The sequence below is a fragment of the Marmota flaviventris genome, chromosome X (genome assembly GCF_047511675.1).
Source record: "Marmota flaviventris isolate mMarFla1 chromosome X, mMarFla1.hap1, whole genome shotgun sequence".
NCBI lineage: Eukaryota > Metazoa > Chordata > Mammalia > Rodentia > Sciuridae > Marmota > Marmota flaviventris.
In genome coordinates this window covers 24,185,467-24,203,201 of record NC_092518.1, presented here as the reverse complement: position 1 = coordinate 24,203,201, position 17,735 = coordinate 24,185,467, and the positions used below count along the sequence as shown (strand labels likewise).

General features: G+C 36.4%; 1 protein-coding gene across 11 annotated transcripts in view; it reads right to left on the bottom strand.

Moving 5' to 3' along the window:
- The window catches only part of Gk (glycerol kinase), a 166,079-nt gene that overhangs the window by 135,704 nt on the left and 12,640 nt on the right, over positions 1-17,735 (bottom strand). For all 11 annotated transcript variants that reach the window (XM_071606490.1, XM_071606488.1, XM_071606484.1 and 8 more), the window contains exons 3-4: positions 16,347-16,453; positions 8,805-8,882 (exon numbers count right to left, since the gene is read on the bottom strand). In XM_071606490.1, coding sequence (XP_071462591.1) covers positions 8,805-8,882; positions 16,347-16,453 — 185 coding nt within the window. The remainder of the gene's footprint in view (positions 1-8,804; positions 8,883-16,346; positions 16,454-17,735) is intronic.

The window sequence follows — 17,735 nt, the reverse complement described above, 5'->3', positions numbered from 1 at the left end:
AGGAACTTCTGAGACACAGAGGCAAGGACCTCTGGTTGGTGTGTATACCTGGTTTGTCATTATTTGTTTAGGGGTCATCACAGAACTTGGAACATAGAAAGGCACCTAAATTTCCATTGCATAATTTTATATTCATTCTATAGTGAATTCACATAAAATAAATTGAGATGACTACATTTGTTATCAACTTTCAAGTCTACATATTGAAAAACCAAATTTCTAATGGCCCAGAAATCAGCTTTGATCTCAAGTCTAATACTTACCTCATCCAAAACAGCTACTTTTTCCTATCTTTTCATCCCAGATTGGTATCCCTTATATATGACTTAATTTCCTTCCAGTATCTCAGGATAGAAATCGCACATCTCTGGGTTTTTTTTCCCTTCAACTTTATACCATATCCAATATGCAAACATACAGGCTGTATATTTCCTTTTCTTCATTCTCATTGGACTAAGCAACTCACTGGCATTTTTTAAAAATATTTTTTAGTTGTTGATGGACCTTTATTTTATTTATTTGTACATGGTGCTGAGAATCAAACTCAGTACCTCATGCATGCTAGGCAAGCACTCTACCACTGAGCCACAACCCCAGCCCTCACTGGCAGTTTTAATTGAATCTTTTGCTAGATTTTATGGCAGAGAGAAGAATCTTGTCATTTTATATATAACTACATACATATTTAGATTTATATGCTACTTAAGTGCACAAGTAATCCCAGCTACTCAGGAAGCTGAGGATGGAGGATGGCAAGTTCAAGATCAGCCTCAGCAACTTACAGAAACCTGTCTCAAAAAAAGAAAAAATTGCTACTTGTCCTGTTTTGTATTCCCTTCCTTCTTTTAAAATATCATTCCACTTATTATATATCACTCTTCTTTTAATGCTTACAACATGCATCTTTGATAACACAAGGACCTTTAAACACTATAGATTCATTTACCAAATTCCCTTCACATAGAACTGTTACCAAATGTGTTAATTCTAAATATGTTTTAAGCATCAAAATGAGTTATCACTTTATACAGTCAAAATCTGCATATTTACCCTTCCTAGTGGTCTGCATTCCTTCCTGAATTTCCACATTTCCATTTGAGATTATTATTTTTGTTCTTAACACTGTTAAGCTTTTCCTTTAGTGGGTGCTACAATATGAACAATGTGGTCTCCCAAAAATTTGTATGTTAAGACCTAACATCTAAAGCAATAGTATTACATAGTGGGACCTTTGGGAAGTGATTAAATCACAAGGGCCAACTTTTATGAATGGGATTAGTACCCTAAAATAGAGGCTTGAGGAAACTCCCTTGACCCTTCAGCCATGTCAGAATACACAGAAGGCAGTTTATGAAGAAAAGTCCCTGATCAGACATCAAACTTGCTGCTGCCTTTGTTCTTCTTGAGTTTACAGATTTCCAGAACTGTGACCAACACACTTCTGTTGTTTATAAATTACCAGTCTACAGTACTTTGTTTTTGTCTTGGCCTTTATATTTTACTTTCATTTCTGAATGATATTTTCATTGGATCTAGAACTCTAGGAGGAAGATTTTTTTTCTTTCAGCACTTTAAAGATTATTTCATCACATTGTGACTTTGCATTGTTTCCATTAAGAAATCACCTCTGAGAAGTGTCTGTTCAGGTCCTTGGCCCATTTGTTGATTGGGTTATTTGTTATCTTATTGTCTAATTTTTTGAGTTCTTTGTATACTCTGGATATTAGGGCTCTATCTGAAGTGTGAGGAGTAAAGATTTGTTCCCAGGATGTAGGCTCCCTATTTACCTCTCTTATTGTTTCTCTTGCTGAGAAAAAACTTTTTAGTTTGAGTAAGTACCATTTGTTGATTCTAGTTATTAACTTTTCTGCTATGGGTGTCCTATTGAGGAATTTGGAGCCCGACCCCACAGTAGCCAACTTTTTCTTCTATCAGACGCCGTGTCTCTGATTTGATATCAAGCTCCTTGATCCATTTTGAATTCACTTTTGTGCATGGCGAGAGAAAGGGATTCAGTTTCATTTTGTTACATATGGATTTCCAGTTTTCCCAGCACCATTTGTTGAAGATGCTATCCTTCCTCCATTGCATGCTTTTAGCCCCTTTATCAAATATAAGATAGTTGTAGTTTTGTGGATTGGTTTCTGTGTCCTCTATTCTGTGCCATTGGTCCACCCGCCTGTTTTGGTACCAGTACCATGCTGTTTTTGTTACTATTGCTCTGTAGTATAGTTTGAAGTCTGGTATCGCTATACTGCCTGATTCACACTTCCTGCTTAGCATTGTTTTTGCTATTCTGGGTCTTTTATTTTTCCATATGAATTTCATGATTGCTTTACCGATTTCTACAAGAAATGCCGTTGGGATTTTGATTGGCATTGCATTAAACCTATAGAGAACTTTGGGTAATATCGCCATTTTGATGATGTTAGTTCTGCCTATCCATGAACAGGGTATATTTTTCCATCTTCTAAGATCTTCTTCTATTTCTCTCTTTAGGGTTCTGTAGTTTTCATTGTATAAGTCTTTCACCTCTTTTGTTAGGTTGATTCCCAAGTATTTTTTTTTTTTTTTTGAGGATATTGTGAATGGAGTGGTTGTCCTCATTTCCATTTCAGAGACACTTCTCAGAGGAGGACATACAATCAATCAACAAGTACATGAAAAAATGCTCACCATCTCTAGCAGTCAGAGAAATGCAAATCAAAACCACCCTAAGATACCATCTCACTCCAGTTAGATTGGCAGCCATTATGAAGTCAAACAACAACAAGTGCTGGCGAGGATGTGGGGAAAAGGGTACACTTGTACATTGCTGGTGGGACTGCAGATTGGTGCAGCCAATTTGGAAAGCAGTATGGAGATCTCTTGGAAAGCTGGGAATGGAGCCACCATTTGACCCAGCTATTCCCCTTCTTGGTCTATTCCCTAAAGACCTAAAAAGAGCATGCTACAGGGACACTGCTACATCGATGTTCATAGCAGCACAGTTCACAATAGCAAGACTGTGGAACCAACCTAGATGCCCTTCAATAGATGAATGGATAAAAAAATGTGGCATTTATACACAATGGAGTATTACTCTGCATTAAAAAATGACAAAATCATAGAATTTGCAGGGAAATGGATGGCATTAGAGCAGATTATGCTAAGTGAAGCTAGCCAATCCCTAAAAAACAAATGCCAAATGTCTTCTTTGATATAAGGAGAGTAACTAAGAACAGAGTAGGGACGAAGAGCATGAGAAGAAGATTAACATTAAACAGAGACATGAGGTGGGAGGGAAAGGGAGAGAGAAGGGAAATTGCATGGATATGGAAGGAGACCCTCAGGGTTATACAAAATTTCATACAAGAGGAAGTGAGGGGAAAGGGGAAAATAATACAAGGGGGAGAAATGAATGACAGTAGAGGGGGTAGAGAGAGAAGAGGGGAGGGGAGGGGGATAGTAGAGGATAGGAAAGGCAGCAGAATACAACAGACACTAGTATGGCAATATGTAAATCAATGGATGTGTAACTGATGTGATTCTGCAACTTGTATACGGGGTAAAAATGGGAGTTCATAACCCACTTGAATCAAAGTGTGAAATATGATATATCAAGAACTATGTAATGTTTTGAACAACCAATAATAAAAAAATTAAAAAAAGAAATCACCTAAAACTCCCCAGTGTTGCTATCTTGAAGATTATGTTTCTTTTTCCTGTGGTTACTTTAACATTTTCCTTTTTGTCTTCAGATGTCAATATATGTTTATATATGATATTCTAAGTATTTATCTTGTCTGGGCACCATAATGCTTCTTGAATCTGCAGTTTGATATCTTTAACCAATTTTGGAAAACTTTTTCTAATTTTCTTTCAAATATTATTTCTTCCTCATTTTCCTCTCTCCCTTCTTTCTGGAGCTCCAATTACAATGTTAGATTTTCTCACCTTAGCCCATATTTCACTTGGATTTTTTTTCTGTATTTTCTAAACTTTCCTTTGTGTTTCAGTCTGGATATTTACTTCTTATCTCTCTTTCAGTTCATTGGTTTGTTTCAGCTGTGTCTATTCTGATGTAAAATGTATCAAGTGAGCTCTTAATACAGCTCTAAAATTTCCATTTGTTAATTAATTTCCAATTCTTTGTCAAGAATATCAATCTTATCAATTAATTCCTTGCACATGTTAATTATTATTATTATTTTAAATCTGATGATGCAGTGGCACATGCCTGTAATCCCAGTGACTTGGGAGGCTGAAGCAGGAGGACTGCAATTTCGAGGCCAGCATCAGCAACTTAGCAACACCCTGCCTCAAAATTAAATATAAAAAGAAGTGGGGATGGGGGCTGGGGATGTGGCTCAAGCGGTAGTGCGCTTGCCTGGCATGCGTGCGTCCTGGGTTTGATCCTCAGCACCACATACAAACAAAGATGTTGTGTCTGCCAAAAACTGAAAAATAAATATTAAAATTCTCTCTCTCTCTTAAAAAAAGTGGGATGTAGCTCAGCAGCAAAGTGCTCCTGATACAATTCCTAGTACCAGAAAAAAATCTGATGATTAATATTGGAATTTCCTATGAGTTTAGCTTTAATATCACTCTTTCATGTTGGTTTTCATTCCTGTCTTGTTTTGTTTTATATGTGTGACTATTTTTGAAAAGTAGACATTACATATGGAAATTTTTAGAGATAATCCATGTAATGTTGTCTTTTACCAAGAAGTGGTTTACTTCTGTTTCTGAAAGGCTAGTAGCATTAGCAATCTCAAATAATATCAATTCAATCAGAGTTTCATATTATTTTAATCTTTAGGATTTGACTCTTCACAGTCCCAATCCTAAGTCTGGTATTTTACCAATACTCATCCCCATTCTTGGCAGCACCTGACTCCATTTTTTTCACTCCTATCTTTATGAATCTATAAAAAGTGCTGCTTAGCCTCTCAGATCCTCCTTTCAGAACCCATGGATATCATTAGGGGATAAGCAACCCCAAATATCAGGCTTAACTCTCAGGGCTCCCTTTCTCTATTCTATCTTGGTCCCATAATTTATCACTTCTCTAGTAACCTTCTTTCTAGTCCCTCTGAATTTCATTTCATTTTTCTAGCTGTTTCTCAGTAGAATGATGTGTTTGAAATAACACATTCCACCCATGGCATGTTAAACTCTCCTTCATGACCCTTTTTGTCCCAAGCTGTCCAAGGTATTAAGTCTACTATTCTGTGCATGGTTGTCAGTGTGCTCTTACAGATCCAAATCTATCCAAACTTGAACACACATTTTGGGCTTAACTTCAACTAAAAGCTACATGATATTAAATAAGTTATAGAGGTTTCTGTAATTAATTCATAAAATAAGTCTAGTAAATCTACTTCACAGGGTCAGTACAATCCTACTATAATAGCAGTTAGGACTTACTGAGCATTATCATCACTATTAGTTCTATTAAAAATAATATGTAAGTCAACCTATGTTTGAATCTGATCAATTTTCATTCTGGTAAAATATATATACATATTTTTAACTTCAAAGCTTGGTCATGCTGTTCCTCAATTTTCCCTTTTCCTAATGCCATCCAATACATGCTGTAAAGTCCAAATTAAGATGAACTTCTACTATAACAGGCATGGAAAAAAAATCCATACTGATATGGACTTGTTCTAATTCCCATCCACTTAACAGGACACAATTATCAACTACTCCCTAATTTTCTGTTGTTCCCTTTCCAAAACTAGACTATAAAGTACTTGCCAAAACAACCAATAAAGTTTATATCCTTTATAATATAATAATATCAAACATATTAGAGGTTCTCAAAACATAGATGTACCTCAGTATAGAAAAGGAAAGTTCCTCATTTGTGATAGGTACATTTGAATACTCCAAAGAACACAGAATAGAGGAGAGGTACAGAGGTAAAAGAAAAGGAAATAAAAAGCACATCATAGAAAACTTTTGTGAAAAAGTATTTACTTAAAATCTTCACTGTAAACCTGACTTCAATTAACCTAGTTGCATTATTTAAATATGATAATTCAAATTGAGATAGGTAGGAACAAGAGGGGAATACACTCTTGAACCTTTATCCATAACCTATTACCTCCTAAAATCTTTCCCTACTGTCCCCAACTTCAACAATGTTTGAACTATGCCCTTCCTTACCCTTTTAATCAAATTCTACCACAGAAACAAGATGATACCAAGATGTCTCCAAGGATCTTCCACAAGAAACTCCAAAAAAATTGACCATACTTATGACTAGAGGAAAAATACTACAGTCCTACCTCAGCTTCGCAATGTAATGCTAGCTCCTTTCTTTATTCATCCTGAATTTTCTCTTAATCAGTTGCTGTTCCCTTTTCTCTTCAAGGAGAAACTACCACTGCTTTTATCTTCCCAATTAAAGCCTTGACTGTGTGTTCATAATCTTTGACCCAGTTTCATTTCTATTGTCACTGGGTCAGGAGTTCCCATCTCTGGTATCAAAATTCCAAAGTTCCATTTTTACAATTCAAAATTTAGAATTTAATAGGCACTTTCTGGTTCCCTGAATAGGCCCTTCCTTTCACTAGGGGAAAAAAGTAAAATTCTACTGTGAATTCTTTTATCATTTATGTTCTCTCAGCATCCATTTTAAATATGTTTAACTTCTCATACAGGGCTTAGTCACCTTTGACACAATTTCTAGTTCAACACCTTATCTTGGTTCCTGGACATAGGTGATCCAGATATTTGCCTTATATCACTTTTTCCTGGTGTCCACCTCCCTAAGGGACAGTACATATGGCCAACTTGACTGGCCCCACTGACCCTCATGCCCCACATGGTCTGTACAAATATGCCAGTGACCACCTTTCAGTAAGAATGACTTCTTTAAACTTGTCCTTGTATTAAACCCATAAAACAGAATTCCCCACAGGCAATCTCTTTGAAAAAGTTTTGGATACAATTATGGTGTTGGCCCATAGGTCCCTCCCTATCTCTCCCTGCCTAAGTTATCTGATCTCTATGAGTATGGCCTCCAGGCATGTGTATCCCCAGGGGCCAGAAATAAAAATATCATTATTTCTATCTTATGACTCTCCTAATCATTTAAGGGGTACTCCCCATTTTAAAGATCCTAAGTCACAACAAACCCTAACTAGTTCCAGAAGTTAGCTAATATTAATATACGAAAAATATTCCCCTACATACCAGTTATTAAAATTATAATAGTTTTGCTTTATTTATTAAAAAAAACCAGCTCATATAAAAAAAACAGTTTTTACCCTAAGTGTTAAAGTCTTTCATTTGGATTAAACTATCATTACAATTATGAGTGAAAAATTGATAAAAAAAATAAAGTATGTTCAAAATTTTGATAGGTAATTATAATTCAAAACTCATGTCTTCATGAGCTAAATGGCTGCTCCTCCTACAATTACTTCATATATTCAAGAATGAAAATAACCAACTGCTAGAATAAAGAAGATTCAACCTAAAAAAAAAAAAAAAAAAAAAAAAAAAAAAAAAAAACTGCTCATGACACTGAGAAAAAAAGGTTTTAAAAAATGGACTTTTATGTGATAGAATCTTTGGTTACAATTCTTTGAAATTTTTTTGAGTATTTTTTATCACAAATATAGAACATACACTAAATGTTTTCTTATAAACATTAACATTTAATATCTTAATTTCTTTTAAATATTTTTATTAGTTATTGATGGATCTTTATTTTATTCATTTATTTATATGTGATGCTGAGAATCGAACCCAGTGCCTCACACATGCTAGGCAAGCACTCTATCACTGAGCCACAACCCCAGCCCAATATCTTAATTTCTTTATAAAAAAATTTATGGTACTCTTACAATATACCCTTTTCACATACCTTTTGCTTTAATATTTCTTTATCCCAATTAAAACTAATGTAACTATATTACTAAAATAACTATAAAGTAAAAATAGCTCACTCTAGTTGGGTGGGGGTGCAGACCTGTAGTGCCAGCACTCAAGAGCCTAAGATATCCAGACCAGCCTGGGCAACATAGCCAGAGCCATTCTCAAAAGGAAAATAAAGGCCTACTCTATAAATCAATCCCATCTCTGACAATTTCTACTTCATTCCCTATCCTACAACCTGTTATTTTACTGATTAAAAAAAAATTGTGCTTTGCTATTTCTGACAGAAGTGTTTTAATGATTATAGACTTAGAACACAATTTTCCTTTTAGGAAGTGGCAGTATCATTCAGTGTTCACTAATTATTACATGCTAGAAAAATAACCCTGGTCATATATATCTAAGATGTGATATCTAAAATTAATATATTTGAGATTTGAGTTGTTTAACCCATGCCAAAATGGCAAAATTTGTAGCATAAGCAGCTAAAATTATGATATTTCATTTTTTATAACCTCAGAAAAGTAATTCAGATTCTTAAAGGAAAGAAGAAGTACACAAGCACTTTATAGATAGGTGACTATGAACATTTGTAATTTTGATTTGAGGGTAGGAAGATGTGGAATCTCATTTAGATATAATAAAAACAGGAATTATAAAAGAGTTCTGGTAATAGTCACCCATTTTTGTAATACAAATAATCAACAAAAGGAAAGAATATGAGAGAAAGTTAATTCAATGTGTGAATAAGTATGATCTGAATATTATAAATATTATAAATAAATAATATTATAAATAAATATTCAGAATTCTTCTACTCATCCCAGATTATATAAAACATGACGACATACTTTTTTAGCAAGATATTTTAGTGTGACCACATTTGTAAGTGGAAGAGGCCCTGTACTTGACCTCCAAGCATAATGGCTTACCCACAGCATTGTAGAGAGGCTCTCCTGTTAACTTGTCCCAGACTACAGTGGTTTCCCTCTGGTTGCTGACGCCAATAGCTTTAAAGCAAAAGTTAGAGAGAGTAGAAAATTAAACAAATAGAAAACTGCTTTAGGAGAACAGATCTCAAGTTTTTTTATAGGCACGACTAAACAAACAATTCCCCCCAAAATTTTGGAAGATTTGTAGTGGTATTAAATTTGTTTTCATTGAGTGGCCCTAAGAAAAACAAACACATAATGTCAAGTTTTTCTCTTTATTTCTACATATGCCTTGTAGCTTCAACACTAGCACATAGATATAGAGTCAGTTAAGTACCCAAAGGAAAGGCTCCCAGATTGCTTTAAGGAATGCAATAACTTTCCAAGTTTATAATACCTAATTTATTATTCTGAGCAGACCAACATTTACCTCATTCATTTATTTACCAATTGGTATAAAAAATTTCCCTTCCCATATGTGTGTGGTTGTGTACACGTATGAAAATGCGTGGGTGCAGACCTGAATTTTAAGAAATAGCCCAGACAAAATCCTGCATGCTGAGCAACCTCATATTATCATTGGTTTGAAATGAAGTTTTCCTTCCATATTTTAATAATGTGTCACAAAACCTAAGAGTTTGAATTAGGCGCAAACATAATATGTAATGGCATTTACATTATACTAACTACACATAACTCAGGTGCTATATACTTACAATAACTTAATAAGTAAAGTATAAATCTCTACCATCTTATTCAGATCCATTTGGTTCTGGTAAATCAGAGATTGTCAGACTTGGCTGTACTTTAAAATCAACTGGGGAGCTTCTTAAAAACAAAAATCAACGTCTAAGCCCTGGTCAAAACATTCCAATTTAACTGATCTGGGGTGGGATCTGAACATTGGTATTAGTTCCTATAACTCCCTAGGTCATTCTAACATGCATCCCAGGTAGAACACTCTGAGCCAAAGAATGGAGCACTTCCTGAATTTAAGACGAGGACAGACCTTAAAGGTTATATAATCAGTTACACTTTTATGCACAAATCTCCTCTAAAATCATCTGTCATGATCACAGACTGTACTTCTGGTAACAAGATACTACAGCTCTCAAGGCAGACCAATCTCTACTAGACAACTTTGGTATTTAAAAAAAAAAAAAAATCCTGAGGCTTAGTGGTAGAGCATTTGCTTAGGATTTCATGAGGCCCTGGATTTGATCCCTAGCACCACAGAAATCAAATTTAAAAACCCTTTTCCTTGTGGCTTCCACCTACAGATCTTAGCCATATTCATTGGAGATATTTAAAATATAAAGTTAATCTTCCTTCCATATGCCAATTTTTCAAAAACTTCAAGTAGCTACTTTGTACCTTAAGTCTTCTCTTCCACTGTCCAGGCTAAACAATCCAATTTCCTCAGCTGCCTCTGTTTCCACATAACAAGTTCCTTTACTATAGCTCCTGGGAATATACAACTATCTGTCCATATCATTCAAACTGTAGACGCAGAATAAAATACAATATTCTAGCAGTGTTTGGAGTAGCTCAGAGCTGAGGATGACCATCAGTTCTCTTGTTCTAATACCATTTATCCAATGTGGATTTACTTGCTTCATTTGACATCTTTTGTAGAGGTACAAGGTACAAAGATGATTGAACTTCTCTTCCAAAGATACTTAGAGGCATAAGTTAAAGGCAAGAGATCCTGGGTTAGTTGGTTATAAAAACAGGAAGAAAGAAGAGACAATGAGGACTGAGGCTGAAATTCAAAGGGACATGGTTGTGATGTGCAGAGACAGGAGGTGGCATGAATAGCACAGGTGGAGGGAGGAGCCCCAAGTGGGACAGAATCTATTTCCCTTATGATTAAGGAAAGGGGGCACAGGGGGGCACGAAATCCACACATTAAGTACAGAAATAAGAAATGAAGGAATTAAGGTCCTAGAGCCTCACCTTTCTCTGTGAAGTAGGAGGCAAGGTTATATACTAAAATGAGGCCAAGCAAAAACAGTATCAAGAGTTTGGAGCAGGGCTGAGCATGGTGACACACACCTGTAATCCCAGTGGCTCAGAAGCAACAAGTTAGGAGGAGTGTGAGTTTAATGCCAGCCTCAGCAATTTATCAAGGCCCTAAGCAACTCAGCAAGATCCCATCTCTAAATAAAAAATATAAAATGGCTCAGAGGTTGAGCATAACTGGGTTCAATTCCTGGTACAAAAAAAAAAAAAGTTTGAGGCAGTCAGGATAGGTGATATACCTGTAATCTCAGCTACTTTCAAGGCTGAGGCTGAGGCAGGAGAATCTAAAGTTTGAGGCAAGCCTGGAGAATTGACGGAGACCATGTCTCAAATGTCTCAAAATTAACTAAATAAAAATGGCTAGGGGTGTAGCTCAGTGCCTAGCATGTGCAAGACTATAGATTCAATTTCCAGTTATACAAAGAAAAAAAAATTGGCAGGGGTTTGGGGCTCTTCAGTAGAATTTAGGCTCTGAAGCCAGACAGTTGAGGTTCAAATTACAATTCTGAGTTTCCTATTTTGTTTTCTGTTATAGTTTTGTCTCCTATAAAATGAAGGGGCAAAAAAGTTCCCACCTTACTGGGTTATACTGGTGAGTCAATACATGTTAAAACAGATCCCTGGCACATAGTAAGTACTAAATATTACCTACTGCAGTTGCCATTATCATCATTACTGAGGAGAGAGTGACATAACAGTTGCAGAAAATGGGACAGAATTAAGCAGACACATAAAGGAATTTCCCAGAAGCTCTGTGGGTACAACAGTGGGACTTTGGCAGTAGGTTGCTACAGTGGAGTTTTGTAAACTTGTTAATTTAGTGACAACTTTTCAATGCAAAATCATAATAAATTATAATGGTAAACTAAAGTCTCCTATTTTCTCCTTACTACATTAATTTTCCTGTAAACCAGCTGGCTGCTCCCTTAGCTACAATCCTTGAGTCACCATTAGGACAGGCATCAAATAGTGCTACCTTCTTTATTGGCTCCTCCTGACTTGTACACAGATTCTAATCTACAGCTATTTCCATCTGATTCTTTGGTCATGTGATCCTCCCCGACTACTCAATCTCCTCTATCTTAATTCTATTCTTTCATGCCAAGTAAAATTGCTTTCCTTGCAGACAATCAAAGTCCAGCAAAATAGCTTCTCAGTATTCTTTTCAGCCAGCACATCCTTATTACCCATTTCTCCCCAAGGCACACAGGTCTTTTGCAATGACTGAGTTTTTCCAAACCTCTTCCTATTTTACCCTAAAATCTGTCTTTTAAAAAAACTTTTATGACTATTAATCCCAATGTATATGCCATTTTTAATAGCTCCTAATTTTAATCCCCTTTCTCAGAATAATATATGCAAGTTTTGTAATTCTCCACCATAGTTCATCTGCACCACATAGAGGCAGGCGAAAATTAACAGGTTAAAAAAATAAACCCCAAAAACTTTATACAGTTTCATATAGAAGATATGTACTTGGGCTGGGGCTCAGCAGTAGCACACTTGCCTAACCTGTGAGGCACAGGGTTCAATTCTCAACACCACATATAAATAAATAAAATAAAAGGTCTATCAACAAATAAAAAATACTAATAATAAATGCAAAGGAAGAGAAGGCTGGGAGTGACAGAAATGTGTAAATGTTGGGTAGGGTAAGTCAGTGAAGGAATGGATTTGTGAGTTTTCCTTTTCTCAGAAAAAAGTAACTGCTTTAGGTACAAGAGAATTTAATTCTTTAGAATTCTGTGCCTTTATTACTAACACAGTTTATGTTTATTTTGCTTTTTTGCATGAAAGAGAATGAATGAGGAATATTTGCTATTGTAATTCTTTATACTTGCTGATTCTTTAAGTCCCATGACACAGGTGCTTGACTGAAAGTTGAGAGGAAAGAAGCAGAATATTTTCTTGCTTTGGGCTAGAATGTGCAGTTAAATTTGAGAATGAATTTTAATTTTGAGGACATTGTTCATAGTAATCTGAAATCAACACTTTTTGAAAGATGAAGACAACTAAAACCAATGAAGCAGGAATTTGTGAAGGAAATACAACCAGATATGTATGATGAGCTCTGTTAATAATTACTAGGTAAGACTATAAATGGCATCACTCATCAGCTGGCAAAGCCAATTTACCTGCCACACAGCAAATATATAAATAAATGGTTTTTGAGATTATCATCAGCATAGCTCAGGGGAAAAAAGCACTGGTCTAGGAATTACAGGAGCTGTACTTTAATGCTATTGAACACTAAACAGCAGCATGATCTCTAGTAAGTCCCCTTCCCTCATTGTAGCTCGAGGAAATTGGTCTATATTAGTGAAGATCTTTAGAGCTTTAACAATTTGAGATTTAGATCTCTACACAGGAAAGTGAAAGCTTGCCCATTGGCAATGCCAATTCAATAAATTATCAGAAGAAAAGATTAGTACAACTGGCCTGGTATAGAGGGGCTTGTGAGACACTTTTCATCCTTGGCCATAGGCTGGTAATTATGGAGAATAAAAAATGCTGGGTCACCTTGGCTCAGGTAGGGGTTTCACGTTGGCCAAAGAAAGAGGAGTGTAAAGAAGAGGGCTTCATGTTCAATTATAGACCAGTTAGTGCAAGTGGAAGACAAGTCCCTTGGGCAGTTGTGTACATCTTCATATAAACCACACACACACAAAAAAAAAGTGGAAAAATGAGTGGCACCCGAGTGGGTGCAGAAGGAATAACATATTACAGCCCAACTTACCTGTAAGGAAGGTAGAACAATGTCAATGCATAGTCAGTCCCCCTGTACTCCACATTCTGAACATGACTTTAAGCCACGTAGATTACCTATGTCTTGGGAATGACTATTTTGACAGTGTTTCTGAATGCCTATTATTTATCTGCACTGCTTAGAACGCGAGAGATGTAAACATAGCTTTAAGAAATGATCAAGAGCAATCACTTTGATGTACAACTCATCTAAAATTTGGTGATTGCAACTCTTAAGTTTGAAGTACCCCAAATTAGATGTAGGGATAAGACAAGTGTACGATTAAAACATGAATGATCCCCATATGAGGCACACACCCATAATCCCAGTGACTTGGGAGGCTGAGGGAGGAGGTCACAAGTTTGAGGCCAGCCTCAGCAATTTAGTGAGACCCTGTCTCACGATAAAAAATAAAGGGCTGGGGATGTAGTGGTAGAGGACTTCTGAGTTAAATTCCCCATACCACAAAAGATACATGATATTAAAAACTGCTAATAGCCAAGCACAGTGGTGTACACCTGTATTCCCAGCATCTTGGGAGGTTGAGGCAGTAGTGTCATGAGTTCAAAGCCATCCTCATCAATTTAGTGAGGCCCTAAACAACTCAGTGAGACCCTGTCTCTAAATAAAATACAAAAAAAGGGCTGGGGATGTAGCTCAGTGGTTAAGCGCCCCTGGGTTCAATCCCTAGTACTAAACAAACAAACAACAACAACAACAAAAACCTGTTAATAAAATTTCAAATTGTACCTACGTGTTTCTATTAAAACTCTGTAATAACAGAAGCTACTATTGTTCTGATTGTTCATTCATTGTGATTATAAGATTAACATGTTTCCCCCATTTGACTGTTAACTACATGACTCTATTTGTGCCCCCACTGTATACCTAGGTGTACACTGTATAAGATAGGCTTTCTACAGACTTGCTAAATGATGTGATTATGCATAGTCTTTATTTTTAAATGAGTTTCTATTTATACAAATATGGGAAAGTCTCAGGAGTGAAGGCAATTCTTAGAGCCAAGATGATGTGAATCAAGGCACCACTACTATGGCCAAACTAAGAAGATCAGAACTATCCTTGAATGGTCAACTTGAAAAACATAGCTATAAAAAAGCAATTACCACATCATGCTTCTACCCTTTATGCTGTTATATCAATCTTGGATGACTGCATTATTTTCTCTCTCTGTGTATGAAAATCAAATGTAGATATTCTACTAAAATACTAGGAATTCAGACAGAACTGTTATAATCTCAAACTTTTTTTGGGGGGTACCAGAGATTGAACTGGGGGGGGGTATCCGACCACTGAGCATATTCCCAGCCCTATCTTACATTTTATGTAGAGACAGGGTCTCACTGAGTTGCTTAGTGCTTCACTGTTGCTAAGGTTGGCTTTGAATTCACATTATTTCTGTCTCAGCCTCCTGAGCTGCTGGGATTACAGGAGTGTGCCACTGTGCCTGGATAATCTCACATTTTCAAGTAATTATTTTTAAATATTTATTTTTTAATTATAGGTGGACACAATAATTTATTTTATTTTATGTGGTGCTGAGAATCGAACCCAATGACTCACACCTGGCATGCCAGGTGAGCGCTCTGCCTCTGAGTTACAGCCTCAGCCCTCAAGTAATTATTGCAAGGAAATTTTATAAGCAAAGCATTAGATTTCAAACACCCCTCCCCCAACCTGCTCCTTTAGTTTTTCTCCCTTTAATAAGAGGTCTATCTATCCAGGTCCCATCTACTCAAGACCTCCAGGAAAAAAAAAAAAAAAACCCAAGCATTAAGGTGGGGGTGTGACTCAGTGGTACACCGCTTGTCTAGCATGCATGTGGTCCTGGATTTAATACTCAGGACTACAAAATAGAAAAAATAAACAAGCATCACCTTTGACTCATCTCTTATCTTTCTTATCTTTTTTTTCCCCTTACTCTCTCTAATACCCAATATCCAATCTATCAGCAAGTTCTGGCTCTTCTTCCCCACCTCTGTGTTGCCACTGTTGGGTCAAGCCACCATCCTCTTTCAGCCTCTATATTGGTCTCTCTGTATCTGCACTTAAACCCATATATGGTCTACTTTCCACAGAGCAGTTGGGGAATTGTCTTTCAAGTGCAAGCCATCCCTAGCCACCTTGCTTAGAATCTCCTAATGGCTCCTTATGATGCTAAGAATAACAAATTACTAACTACAGCTGACAAGGCCCTACCCACTTTCCTGAGTTTAATTCCTACTGAAACACCTACTCAGCCACTCTCACACCTGAACCTTCTGTTACTGTCCTTTTGACATGCTGGCCTTCTTTCTGACCCTGGAATGTCCTAAGCTCACTCTCACCTCAGGGTCTTTGCATATGCCACTTTCTTTGCCTTAAACACTCTTTCCTCCCAAATAGTCACATGACTGGCTGACCCCTTATAGCCTTGGAAATGTCAGAAAGTGTAGTCTCCTTTATACCCAACCTCAAGTAAGCCCCTCTAGGTATACCCCACCACATCACTTAAGTTTTATTTTCTGCATGGAGTTTACTGGTATCTGAAATTAGCTTCTATTTGTCTGCTTTAGTTGTCTTACCCCCCACACACACACACCAAAATAAAAGCTCCAGAACAGGAACTTAAATCTTCCTATTCATAACAGTTGTAACCTCAAGTTTCCAAAGAAATGGCTGGCCCTGCGTAAGTACTCATTGTGAGCTGAAAAATGAATTAATGAATCCAACTGAGAGTCATACCACAAAAATATAATATTCCATTAAAATACCTTTTATGTTGGAAATATCAATATTGAGCTGTCCAAGTTTCTCACATGTTTTCTCTATGCATTCATAGACAGACTGCAGAATTTCCTTAGGATCTTGTTCCACCCATCTTTAAAAAAAAGGATGTGTTTGGTTAAACCATAAGAAAGCAATATAATTGTAACTAATTTCTACAAAAATGTTAACTTATGAATGTGGCTGGTGCATAAACAAAATATATCTATATCCCATAGTCTAAAAAAATGATTTAAAGAAAAGCTTTCCCTTACATTTTTATTATTCTTTGCACAGCAATCAATCATTTTAAAGGAGACCATTTTTTCAAGTCCAAAAATAAGATGTATTAGTTCCCCAATTCTTTATATTCTGTGGGTTTGATGAATTTTGATAAACTATCTTCATGTTTCATTAGTTACTTCTAAGTAGATGAAAATACATTATTCTTATAAATTATATATTTTGGAATCAAAAGGAACTCATTAGTAATATATTTTTGGGGGGGTACCAGAGATTGAACTCAGGGGCACTCGACCACTGAGCCACATCACCAGCCTTATTTTATATTTTATTAGAGACAGGGTCTCACTGAGTTGCTTAATGCCTTGTTAAATTGCTGAGGCTGGCTTTGAACTCATGATCCTCCTGCCTCAGCCCCCACCTGAGTTGCTGGGATTACAGGTGTGCGCCAAACACGCCTGGCATATAGTAATATTATTTGCCACACTTTTTCCCCAAAATGTTTTGTTGAAATTTAGGGGAAATTTTTAAACTTCTAATAACTATTTCATGTAGATGAATTATTGATCCATATATTCATACTCAATCCGAGTAAAATGTTGGTAAGGTCCCAGCACCTCAGAAGGGTAGAAGACTAATAAAAAATGAGAAGGAAGAGAAGGCTGGGAGTAACAAACAATTTAACAAGCAATTTAAGGAAGCCCAAAGTAGAAATGACACAAACTAAAAGAATTCTACTTTGAGGTTCTGGAAATAGCAATGGAATTCCAAACACCTTTTCTCTCTGCCTTCCTGGAGCCAGATTAAATGTTTCCCTTTCCTGAGCTTTAAGCTTTGTGTGGAATATTTCTTTTTTTCAAAAACCCAGTATTTTAATTCGCATCCCTCCAAGAACCAGGTATCCTCTTTCCAAATTGTACTAGGATCAGGCCTATAGACAGTCATTCTAATGCTCCTAAATATTTAACAAAGGAATGCTTTTAAAAATAGGAGAACCACAGTCTCTGTGATGCAATCCATTAGCAAGTTTGGCTATTAACTGAAAGGTTGGTGGTTTGAGCCCATCCAGGGGACGCTGTCTTTTGCTGCGCAGTGACTTCAGCAACTTAGCTAAGCCCTAAACATCTTAATGAGACACTGTCTCAAAATAAAAT